General features: G+C 53.1%; 2 protein-coding genes across 2 annotated transcripts in view; both read right to left on the bottom strand.

Moving 5' to 3' along the window:
- cd81a (CD81 molecule a) overlaps nucleotides 1-5,784 on the bottom strand; it is an 83,625-nt gene extending 77,841 nt beyond the window's left edge. Inside the window, exon 1 of the mRNA XM_068046096.1 lies at nucleotides 5,618-5,784. Coding sequence (XP_067902197.1) covers nucleotides 5,618-5,683 — 66 coding nt within the window. The 5' untranslated portion in view covers nucleotides 5,684-5,784. The remainder of the gene's footprint in view (nucleotides 1-5,617) is intronic.
- A 4,813-nt stretch (nucleotides 5,785-10,597) lies between these two features.
- Nucleotides 10,598-12,541, bottom strand: part of LOC137377000 (tetraspanin-32-like) — a 99,612-nt gene continuing 97,668 nt past the window's right edge. Inside the window, exon 9 of the mRNA XM_068046099.1 lies at nucleotides 10,598-10,799. Within this exon, the coding sequence (XP_067902200.1) occupies nucleotides 10,789-10,799 (11 nt within the window). The 3' untranslated portion in view covers nucleotides 10,598-10,788. The remainder of the gene's footprint in view (nucleotides 10,800-12,541) is intronic.

Genomic DNA, 12,541 nt, shown 5'->3' on the forward strand with positions numbered 1-12,541 from the left:
CTTTGTAGTGTCAGAAAACAAATATATTACACTCCATCCCCTCATCTATGGCATTGCTATATATAGTAAATAGCTGAGACCCAACTATACCTTACGGTATAGCACTAGTTATAGCCCACCAATTTGAAAATGACATATTTATTCTTACTTTTTTTTTGCCCATTAACGAACCTCTAATCCATACCAATGTATTCTCCCCAATTCCATGAATTCTAATTTTACGTAATAACCTTGTGCGTGGCACCTTCTTAAATTGTTTTTGAAAATCCAAATACACCACCACCACCAGTTCCTTCTATCTAACCTGAATGATTACCTCAAAATACTAAGATTAGCTAAACACTATTTCGCCTTCATAAAACCTGCCAAATCAAATCAGATGAATTTCTAAGTGTCCTGTTACTGCATCCCCACATGGGAGTGGACAGAAGAATTTGCCTATCATTTAACATTCTGTTCTACTCTGGGCTGCCTTTAAAAAGAAATGGTTCAGGTGTAGCCGAGGTACATTCCCATGAAAGGGAAGGTAGGGCAACCAAAGCCAGACTTCCCTGGATGACAAGAGAGAGAGTAAGGTGAATCAGAAAAAGGATGCGTATGACAGATGTCAGGTTGATAATACAAGCGAAAACCAGGTTGAAAAGAGAAAATTCAGAGGGGAAAAAGGAAATAAAAGAACCAGAAAGAGTGTGGTCTTTCACTTTGGTCATAAAAACAGAAAAGCAGAATATTTTTTAAAAGGTGCGAAACTGGTAAGCATTGATGTTCAGAGATAATTGGGGGGGGGGGGGGGGTGGGGGACTCGTACAAGGCGCAACAGGCTGTTTCATGTGACTCAGCCAACTTCACATGGTGTATAATTTGGGGGGGGGGGGGAAAAAAGAGGTGAGGTGCAGAATTGCGGGTGATGCAGTCAGGGTGAGGGGTGGGGAAGATGCAGAGTCGGGGTGAGGGGAAGATGCAGAGTCGGGGTGAGGGGAAGATGCAGAGTCGGGGTGAGGGGAAGATGCAGAGTCGGGGTGAGGGGAAGATGCAGAGTCGGGGTGAGGGGGGGGGGGGAAGATGCAGAGTCGGGGTGAGGGGGGGGGGGGGAAGATGCAGAGTCGGGGTGAGGGGGGGGGGAAGATGCAGAGTCGGGGTGGGGGGGGGGGAAGATGCAGAGTCGGGGTGAGGGGGGGGGGGGGGGGGAAGATGCAGAGTCGGGGTGAGGGGGGGGGGAAGATGCAGAGTCGGGGTGAGGGGGGGGGGAAGATGCAGAGTCGGGGTGAGGGGGGGGGGGAAGATGCAGAGTCGGGGTGAGGGGGGGGGGGGAAGATGCAGAGTCGGGGTGAGGGGGGGGGGAAGATGCAGAGTCGGGGTGAGGGGGGGGGGAAGATGCAGAGTCGGGGTGAGGGGGGGGGGGAAGATGCAGAGTCGGGGTGAGGGGGGGGGGAAGATGCAGAGTCGGGGTGAGGGGGGGGGGGGAAGATGCAGAGTCGGGGTGAGGGGGGGGGGGAAGATGCAGAGTCGGGGTGAGGGGGGGGGGGGAAGATGCAGAGTCAGGGTGAGGGGGGGGGGGGGAAGATGCAGAGTCAGGGTGAGGGGGGGGGGGGGGAAGATGCAGAGTCAGGGTGAGGGGGGGGGGGGGAAGATGCAGAGTCAGGGTGAGGGGGGGGGGGGGGAAGATGCAGAGTCAGGTGAGGGGGGGGGGAAGATGCAGAGTCGGGGTGAGGGGGGAAGATGCAGAGTCGGGGTGAGGGGGGGGGGGGAAGATGCAGAGTCGGGGTGAGGGGGGGGGGGGGGGGGAAGATGCAGAGTCGGGGTGAGGGGAGGGGGGGGAAGATGCAGAGTCGGGGTGAGGGGGGAAGATGCAGAGTCCGGGGGGGGGCGGGGGAGATGGAGAGTCGGGCTGGGGGGGGGGCGGGGGAGATGGAGAGTCGGGCTGGGGGGGGTGGGGGCGGGGGGGGAGATGGAGAGTCGGGCTGGGGGGGGGGCGGGGGAGATGGAGAGTCGGGCTGGGGGGGGGGGCGGGGGAGATGGAGAGTCGGGCTGGGGGGGGGGGGCGGGGGAGATGGAGAGTCGGGCTGGGGGGGGGCGGGGGAGATGGAGAGTCGGGCTGGGGGGGGGGCGGGGGAGATGGAGAGTCGGGCTGGGGGGGGGGCGGGGAGATGGAGAGTCGGGCTGGGGGGGGGGGCGGGGGAGATGGAGAGTCGGGCTGTGGGGGGGGGCGGGGGAGATGGAGAGTCGGGCTGGGGGGGGGGCGGGGGAGATGGAGAGTCGGGCTGGGGGGGGGCGGGGGAGATGGAGAGTCGGGCTGGGGGGGGGGGCGGGGGAGATGGAGAGTCGGGCTGGGGGGGGGCGGGGGAGATGGAGAGTCGGGCTGGGGGGGGGGCGGGGGAGATGGAGAGTCGGGCTGGGGGGGGGGCGGGGGAGATGGAGAGTCGGCTGGGGGGGGGGCGGGGGAGATGGAGAGTCGGGCTGGGGGGGGGGGCGGGGAGATGGAGAGTCGGGCTGGGGGGGGGGGCGGGGGAGATGGAGAGTCGGGCTGGGGGGGGGGGCGGGGGAGATGGAGAGTCGGGCTGGGGGGGGGGCGGGGGAGATGGAGAGTCGGGCTGGGGGGGGGCGGGGGAGATGGAGAGTCGGGCTGGGGGGGGGGGCGGGGGAGATGGAGAGTCGGGCTGGGGGGGGGGCGGGGGGAGATGGAGAGTCGGGCTGGGGGGGGGGGCGGGGGAGATGGAGAGTCGGGCTGGGGGGGGGCGGGGGAGATGGAGAGTCGGGCTGGGGGGGGGCGGGGGAGATGGAGAGTCGGCTGGGGGGGGGGCGGGGGAGATGGAGTGTCGGGCTGGGGGGGGGCGGGGGAGATGGAGTGTCGGGCTGGGGGGGGGGCGGGGGAGATGGAGTGTCGGGCTGGGGGGGGGCGGGGGAGATGGAGAGTCGGGCTGGGGGGGGGGCGGGGGAGATGAGAGTCGGGCTGGGGGGGGGGCGGGGGAGATGGAGAGTCGGGCTGGGGGGGGGGCGGGGGAGATGGAGAGTCGGGCTGGGGGGGGGCGGGGGAGATGGAGAGTCGGGCTGGGGGGGGGGCGGGGGAGATGGAGAGTCGGGCTGGGGGGGGGCGGGGGAGATGGAGAGTCGGGCTGGGGGGGGCGGGGGAGATGGAGAGTCGGGCTGGGGGGGGGCGGGGAGATGGAGAGTCGGGCTGGGGGGGGGGCGGGGGAGATGGAGAGTCGGGCTGGGGGGGGGGGCGGGGGAGATGGAGAGTCGGGCTGGGGGGGGGGCGGGGGAGATGGAGAGTCGGGCTGGGGGGGGGGCGGGGGGAGATGGAGAGTCGGGCTGGGGGGGGGGGCGGGGGAGATGGAGAGTCGGGCTGGGGGGGGGGGGGGGGGGAGATGGAGAGTCGGGCTGGGGGGGGGGGCGGGGGAGATGGAGAGTCGGGCTGGGGGGGGGGGCGGGGGAGATGGAGAGTCGGGCTGGGGGGGGGGCGGGGGAGATGGAGAGTCGGGCTGGGGGGGGGGGGCGGGGGAGATGGAGAGTCGGGCTGGGGGGGGGGGGGCGGGGAGATGGAGAGTCGGGCTGGGGGGGGGGGGCGGGGGAGATGGAGAGTCGGGCTGGGGGGGGGGGCGGGGGAGATGGAGAGTCGGGCTGGGGGGGGGGCGGGGAGATGGAGAGTCGGGCTGGGGGGGGGGCGGGGGAGATGGAGTCTCGGGCTGTGGGGGGGGCGGGGGAGATGGAGAGTCGGGCTGTGGGGGGGGGCGGGGGAGATGGAGAGTCGGGCTGGGGGGGGGGGGCGGGGGAGATGGAGAGTCGGGCTGGGGGGGGGTGGCGGGGGAGATGGAGAGTCGGGCTGGGGGGGGGGCGGGGGAGATGGAGAGTCGGGCTGGGGGGGCGGGGGAGATGGAGAGTCGGGCTGGGGGGGCGGGGGAGATGGAGAGTCGGGCTGGGGGGGCGGGGGAGATGGAGAGTCGGGCTGGGGGGGGCGGGGGAGATGGAGAGTCGGGCTGGGGGGGGCGGGGGAGATGGAGAGTCGGGCTGGGGGGGCGGGGGAGATGGAGAGTCGGGCTGGGTGGGGGGGCGGGGGAGATGGAGAGTCGGGCTGGGGGGGGGGCGGGGGAGATGGAGAGTCGGGCTGGGGGGGGGGCGGGGGAGATGGAGAGTCGGGCTGGGGGGGGGCGGGGGAGATGGAGAGGCGGGCTGGGGGGGGGGCGGGGGAGATGGAGAGTCGGGCTGGGCAGGGGGGCGGGGGAGATGGAGAGTCGGGCTGGGGGGGGGGCGGGGGAGATGGAGAGTCGGGCTGGGGGGGGGGGCGGGGAGATGGAGAGTCGGGCTGGGGGGTGGGCGGGGGAGATGGAGAGTCGGGCTGGGGGGGGGGCGGGGGAGATGGAGAGTCGGGCTGGGGGGGGGGGGCGGGGGAGATGGAGAGTCGGGCTGGGGGGGGGGGGCGGGGGAGATGGAGAGTCGGGCTGGGGGGGGGGGCGGGGGAGATGGAGAGTCGGGCTGGGGGGGGGCGGGGGAGATGGAGAGTCGGGCTGGGGGGGGGGGGCGGGGGAGATGGAGAGTCGGGCTGGGGGGGGGGGCGGGGGAGATGGAGAGTCGGGCTGGGGGGGGGGGCGGGGGAGATGGAGAGTCGGGCTGGGGGGGGGGCGGGGGAGATGGAGAGTCGGGCTGGGGGGGGGGGGCGGGGGAGATGGAGAGTCGGGCTGGGGGGGGGGGGCGGGGGAGATGGAGAGTCGGGCTGGGGGGGGGGGGGGCGGGGGAGATGGAGAGTCGGGCTGGGGGGGGGGCGGGGGAGATGGAGAGTCGGGCTGGGGGGGGGGGCGGGGGAGATGGAGAGTCGGGCTGGGGGGGGGGCGGGGGAGATGGAGAGTCGGGCTGGGGGGGGGGGGCGGGGGAGATGGAGAGTCGGGCTGGGGGGGGGGGCGGGGGAGATGGAGAGTCGGGCTGGGGGGGGGGGGCGGGGGAGATGGAGAGTCGGGCTGGGGGGGGGGGGAGCGGGTGAGATGGAGAGTCGGGCTGGGGGGGGGGGGGAGCGGGTGAGATGGAGAGTCGGGCTGGGGGGGGGGGGGGGGCGGGTGAGATGGAGAGTCGGCTGGGGGGGGGGGCGGGTGAGATGGAGAGTCGGGCTGGGGGGGGGGGGGGGGGCGGGTGAGATGGAGAGTCGGGCTGGGGGGGGGGGGGGGGGCGGGTGAGATGGAGAGTCGGGCTGGGGGGGCTGGGGGGGAGTAGGTGAAGATGCAGACAGGGCGAGCGAGCCGGCGGGGTGGGGGGAGGTAGGGTGGCCGCCACGGGGAACACTGTGCTGTAGCTGCAAAACGCTAACACTCCCACCACCCAGAGAATTGCGGAGGAGTAAATACCGCTAGACATTAATGAAAAGGTGGTGTCGCACTGGGACTGGGTGCCCACCCGCACACTGGCGTGGAGCCATCCCCGGGGAAAAGCCCGTGCTGCAGTTTATTTGACGTGAGTGGGATGGGAAAGTGGGTGTCAGCTGGAGCCCCCCAAGCTCCCCGCTCGACGTAATTCTGCAGCACAGGGTCCAGGCGGGGTTTCCGCCCAACCTCGGTGCTGAAGCCGAGGAAGTGGGCTGGATTTCCCTCTCACACCCCGCGGTCAGGCTTATCCACTCTCATTTACCACTTACCCAAAAAAGAAAATTGAAGACGAACAGCAAGTACTTGATGCATTTCATGCAACCCTCCACCCCCATGGCTCCGTTCAGTATTCACGCTCCAATCCTTCACAAACAACAACGCGCGATCACTCTCGGCAGCTCACAGTTACTGACACCAACTCAAACTCGCACCGCCCACCCAACTGACACGACCAACCACAGCACGCACACAGCCCGACCAATCACAGCACGATCAGACACCACCTAGCCAATCACAAAACGGCCGGGTACCGCGCAGCCAATCACAGCACAGTTGGGACCCCAAGCCACACCCCCGTGCCTAAATTCCAGCAGTCATCCTATCATACCAAAGCTCAACCAGCCAATAGCAGCACAGTCAAGAGTAATTCAGTTGATCACATCGAGGACCGATTCCAGCCAGGTCCAAGCAATCCCGAACACAACGAGACCCTTCCCAAAATATGCAATCGCAATTCAACTGAACTGGTCTCCAAAATCAACCAAAGTGATGGTGATGCTGTGAGAGGCAGGCTGAGTGAGTGTGGAATTGTTAGCGGGGGAGGTGTTTTGCTTGAGCAGGTGATGATGTTTTGAGTCTATTTGTGTAACTGGAGACTGTAAGAATTTTGTGCCAATTGCTAACATAAATAGATTGACAGTGTGGCTAAAACAGTTCATGGATTTCCCGAATACGTCGGGTGACACTGAAGCTAATCCCACGCACAATATATTCCTTATGCATCAGTAGTCAGCTTTCATCATTTCTCTACTCTTAATTACTCTGACACTTCGAAGATCAAACTATAGAAATAGTTTTCTAATTTATCTGCCCTGACGTTGCGGAGTCAGCCCCACTCCATCTCAGAGCCAAAATCCTCTTCGGATCGCACTAGAGAAGGTACAGAGGGGATTTACGAGGATGTTGCCAGGACTGGGGAAATTTAGCTATTAGGAAAGATCGGATAGGCTAGGGTTGTTTTCTTTGAAACATAGGAGGCTGAGGGGAGATTTAATTGAGATCTGTAAAATTATGAGGTGCCTAAATAGAGTGGATAGGAAGAACCAATTTCTGTTAGCAGAGTGGTCAGTAACTAGGGCAGGGGGCATAGATTTAAAGTAATTGGTAGAAGGATTAGAATCATCGAAAGTTTAAGGCACAGAAAGAGGCCACTTGGCCCATCATGTCTGTGCCAGCCGAAAAACATTCCACCCATTCTAATCCCACCTTCCTGCATTTAGTCCGTAGCCCTGTAGATTACGACACTTGAGGTGCACATCTAGACTTCTTTTGAATGAGTTGCGGATTTCTGCCTCAATTACCCTTTCAGGCAGTTAGTTCCAGACCATCACCGCTCTCTGAGTGAAAAAGCTTTTTCTCAACTCCCCTCTAATCTTTCTACCAATCACTTTAAATCTATGTCCCCTAGTCACTGACCTTTCTGCTAAGGTAAATTGGCTCGTCACCTCCACTCTATCCAGGCCCCTCAAAATCTTGTACATTTCAGTCATATTTCCCCTCTGTTCCAAGGAGAACAACCTCAGCCTATCCAATCTTTCTTCGTAGCTGCATTTTTCCAGTCCTGGCAACATCCTCGTAAGTCTCCTCTGTACCCTCTCTAGTGCAGTTACATCCTTTCTGTAATGAGGTGACCAGAACTGCATACAGCACTCAAGTTGTGGCCTAACCAATGATTTATACAGTTCCAGCATAACCTCCCTGCTCTTATATTTTATTCTTTGGCTAATAAGGATAGGATTCCATATGCCTTCTTAACTACCTTATCGACCTGTCCTGATACTTTCAGGGATCTGTGGATATTTACTCCAAGGTGCCTCCATCCTCTACACCTCTCAGTATTTTCCCATTAATCATGTATTCTTTTGCCTTGTTTGACCTCCCCAAGTGCATCACCTCACCCTTAGAGGGACTTGAGTATTTTTTTCCCCACAAAGGATGGTGAGAGTCGGGAACTCACTGTCTGAAAGGGTGGTAAGAAGCAGAAACCCTCACTGTATTTAAAAAAAAACACTTTGATGTGCACTTGAGGTGCTGTAACCTATAGGGTTACGGACCAAGAGTTGGTATATGAAATTAGACTGGATAGCACTTTTTTGGCCAGCATTGACATGATGGGCTGAGTGGTTTCCTTCTCTGTTGTAAATCTTTCTATGTTTCTATGACTGGACTGGTGCTTTGGATCACTAAACGAGAGCCCCAAATTCATTTTTGCCTCCCAGATGCCAGGAGGTATAGCACAGAGCAAGGTTTTTGGGAAGGTGAAAAGTGAGAAGTTATGGTTTGTATTGGGACCAATGACATCGGAAGAAAATGAATAAGGTCCTCCAAAGGGAGTTTCAGCAATTAGGAGGTGGATTAAAGAGCAGTACTAAACAAGGGTATTAATCCCAGGATTACTCGCAGTGCCATGCTCGTCCATGTAGGAATAGTAGGATAAGGGCATTAAATAAATGTTTGGAGACATTTCAGGTGAGAATGATCCAGATTCCTGGAACATAGAGACTTGTATTGATAGGAGTGACCATTACAGGATGTACAGACTTTACCTGGACCAGGCTGGGATAAGTGTCTTCACTGGGACAGTTCCTAATGCTGCGAGGAAGGGTTTAAGGTAATATTGCAGGGTGGAAGAAGGACAAGATAATGGAAGAAGGGACTAAAGCATCACAAATAAGCAAGTATCGGAAAGATAAAAGAAACAGATCAGAAGGAGGAGCATATGAAAGAGTGAGAATACCAAACAAGCTGAGGAAAATTTGAGATATGTGTATGCGAATATAAAATATCCTGGATAGAATTTCTGAGCTAGAGACACAAATTGCTTTGGTGCATAGGATATAATAGCATTATCAGAGAAGTGACTTGGGCAAGTATGGGGTTAGCTGTTGCTGGATTCAATATATTCAGGAGGGATAGAGTAAAAAGAAAAAGGAGGATTTGCAGTGTTAATCAAAGATACCACGACAGCATCAGGACATAGGGATGATTCAGGAGTTGGTAAAAAAGCTGGTTTAGCTATTTGGTTAGAGTTGAGGAGAAAGGAAGGAGTATATGATAGACTGAACAATAGAAAGGAGATGGAGGAAGAGATGTGCAGACAAATTAGAGAAAAATGTAACAAGGCCTTGAAATGGAGATATATATTTATCCAATAATAGACTGGGTAAAGCAAGAGGAATTCTACAGTGTGTTCAGGACTGCTCTCTAAATCAGTATGTTTTTACTCTAAAGAGGCAGTGCTGAAACCAGCACTAGGAAGTGGGGCAAGTAGATAATGTAAGGGTGGGGACACCTAGCAAATGGTGACCATAACCTGATTAGGTTTGATATGAAAATTGAAGTGCAAAGGGGACAGTCAAAGATAAAGGTACTTGGCTTTAAAACTACCAATTTCAATGTGTTAAAAAGGGAAGTAGCCCAGAGAAGCTGAAAGAAAATGTTCAGACAGGAGATGATTAGGGTACAGGCTCAACATATTTCCACAAAAAGTAAAAGTGATACAGGAAAAGCCAAAGTTTGTTGGATCAGGAGAAAAGATAATATTAATGAGACTTAGGGGAAAAGGTATTTGACAAATCTAGGGCTAATAATATAAAAGATCAAGCCAAATATAGAGGTAAAGTGCAGAAACTGATTGGAATAACTAAAAAGGGAACAAATATTGACTGGTTGACAACAAAAGGAAAAAATCATTTATATAACATATTTCATGTTCTGCAGTGTGTCACAGCCAATGAATTGCTTTCGAAATGTAGTCACTTTTGTTTGTAAACAAAGATGGAAGACAATTTACACATAGCAATGTCACCCAGATAACATTGAGATAAATGACCAGTTAATCTATTTTTGGAGACATTGATTGAAAGATGAATATTGGCCAAGACACCGGGGAGAACTCCCCTGTTCTTCTTTGAGTATTGCCATGGGATCGGTTACATCCACCTGAACAAGCAAGTGGGCCTTGATTTAACTTCTCATCCAAAAGATGGAACCTTCAGAAGTGCAACACTCTACTAATACTGGACTGATGTATCAGTTAGAGATTATGTGCTCAAGTTTCTGGAATGGGGCTTAAACCCCAGACTGTCCGAATCAGAGATGAGAATACTACCACTTGGCCAAGCTGACATTGTGATTGTATATATAATGTTTTAAATTCAATACATGAAGTACATGTTCCATCAAAAAACTCTTGCATTGACCAGCTCTTATGAAAATCTCATTATGTAAGTGTCTACTTTTTTGGCACCTGCAGGTGGTGGTGCAATTGGATTTTCAATGTTTTTGTGTTTCACCTTCCCCTGTCACATAACACCCTTCTCTACTGAGTGTCTCTCAGGGTATTCATATCTATCTTTTCCTACAAATTACTCAAAATACCTTCTGAAAAATAACTATTGCCATTTTTCCTAAGTAACTGAAATTTCTAATGACAAAAATAATGGTTTAAACAAAATTTTAAATTCAAAAAAGAAAATACACAATAACATAACTAACTTTGCTGACTAGTATTTTGACATTCTCAGTGTATGTTCATACGTAAATTTGCTGGCTAGTCTTTTGATATGCTCATGGGAGTTTTTATTTGAAGCCCAGAACTTTTCCCAGAAGCAAGGGCTGGAACTTGATATTTTGGTCCAGAGCTCGAAGGTGAATTCAGATCCTGCTGTCTGAGCACAGGCAGTGTATCTACTTTCCCATGTGACAACATGATCTAATTAAATGGAGGAACAGGCTCGAGGGGCTGACTAGCCTGCTGCTGTTCCTAGGAGCTAAACTGCTAGAATATTTTTCTTTGGAAAAAGACAAGGCATTGGAACTAGGTGAGTTGCTCTTGCAGAGAGCTGGCACATTCATGATGGGCCCAATGGCCTCCTCCTGTGCTGTAATCATTCTACGATTTTCCAATCAATGGTTTTTCATAATTATTTTATAGAATGCTAGAGGGAAAATTCCAAAAAAATTCATTCAGATTGAGGTTTTATTGATTTCTTTAAAACAGAAGCTGTGTGTATATCTGTGTTCGCATGTGCGTGAGAGTGTGGAGTGACATAAGATCACTAGCGAAACTCTAGTGTTGGCTTTATCCTGATTGTCATCGTTAGAGTTGACAAGGAGATAGTTGCATCTGTTTTTCCTTCTCTTCCTTAGCATCACATCTTCATCCTCCTGCTGCTTTGTGTGAAAAGAAAGAGCTTGTATTTATATAGCACCTTTCACAACCTCATGATCTACAATCAGAATATAACATATATATGTTTGCAAAAGATGAGTTTTAGCCATTGTAAATGTGGCTGAGTAACTCATAACCCATATGGAAGATATAGAAAATGTATTATACAGAAACTAGAAGGATTAAATATTCAAAAGCTCCCTAGGCCAGGTGAGATACATCTGAGAATCCTTAAGGAATGAAAAGCGGAAAATAATGATGTTTTGGATGATATTTTTCAGAGTTACATAAATGCTGGCGAGTTACTGAAGAATTGCAGGATATCAAAAGTTGTTCTGATATTGAAATAGCAGTGACGTGGGAATGTGGCAATTATAGGCTGTTAGCTGGACATCAAAATGGGGAAAAATAGTTGAGGGTATTATGCGGGATGCTCTAAATGAACATCTAAAAGCAAATGCATCATAGACACAGATCAGGATAATGTCAGAAATAATGGATTGTACTTTATGATCTATTGCATTCCTTGAAGGAGATAATTAAGTTTGTGAAAGATATCCTGTAAATCTCGTGTTCTGGATATTCATAAGCATATAAGCGTCATGGAAAATATGACACATTACTTAGCTAGTTTGAGAATTATCTTACAGACAGATAACAGAGTGGCAATAAGTGAAAAATCCTGGGAAAAGTACCCAGCGAAATACCACAGGGAAATATTCTGGGACTCCCACTGTTCACGTATCACATGATATGGAATAAGGTATCTCTATTAGTAGTATTACATTTGCTAATTTCTCAAAATTATAAGCAGGAACTAAGTAAAAAGAAGATTGTTTATCTTCAGAGAGAATTAGACCAATGATGGAGATGAGAGACATAAAGATCCTGCCTTTATATAGTGCCTTCCACAACCTCAGGCCATCCCAAATAACTTCACAGCCAATCAAATGCTTTTTAAATGTAGTCACTGTTAAAATGTAGAAAACAGTCTTTCTCTGTCTCCCTTTAGCAGATTGAATTTAATATCAACAAAGCAAAGCAATGCACATGGGAAGAGGAAACAGTGTGTGCGTGCGTGTGTAAAAGTCTTCATTGGCAGAAGCTAAAAGGAAAAACATTTGAGAATGATCATTAATGGTAGCCTGAAAATATTTGATCAATATGAAGCAATTGTTAAGTCAAATCAGGTAATGGCCACATTTGGAAAACATTAGATTACAAGTCAGGACATGTTATACAGACATGGTATATATAGACCAATGGTGAGGTCAATTCTGGTGTGAGGATTCAGTTTTGATTGCCTTATCTCAAAAGGATTATGTGCATTAGAAATGGTTCCAAGAAGAACGACCAGGATCATAGAATTTTATGGACATTGTAACACTGAAAGTTGTTCAGCCCAACCAGTCCATGCTGGTATTTATTTTCCACATAGGAAGTAATCCAAATCCCCTGCGTTGCTCTCTTGTTTTGCCTTAACCCCCATTCTTTCAACGACCTATCTAAACTGCTAAACTGTTGTTTTAAAGAAGTCTTACTGCAATTTTATCTTAGGTGTCAGTTAAGTTCCTCTCCACTTCTACAATTAGATGATGCCTAGGATGTACTGCTGACTGCAGCTGGGTTTCAGCACTGGCTAGACACTAAGAAAGGTAGTTGAAAATCATTTTTTATTTTTGAAAGTCATTTTTATCTATTTATAATCAAGTCCTCAAGTACACCAATAGCTTTTAGTTGC

Source organism: Heterodontus francisci, chromosome 14 (assembly GCF_036365525.1).
Source record: "Heterodontus francisci isolate sHetFra1 chromosome 14, sHetFra1.hap1, whole genome shotgun sequence".
In the NCBI taxonomy this organism is placed as follows: domain Eukaryota; kingdom Metazoa; phylum Chordata; class Chondrichthyes; order Heterodontiformes; family Heterodontidae; genus Heterodontus; species Heterodontus francisci.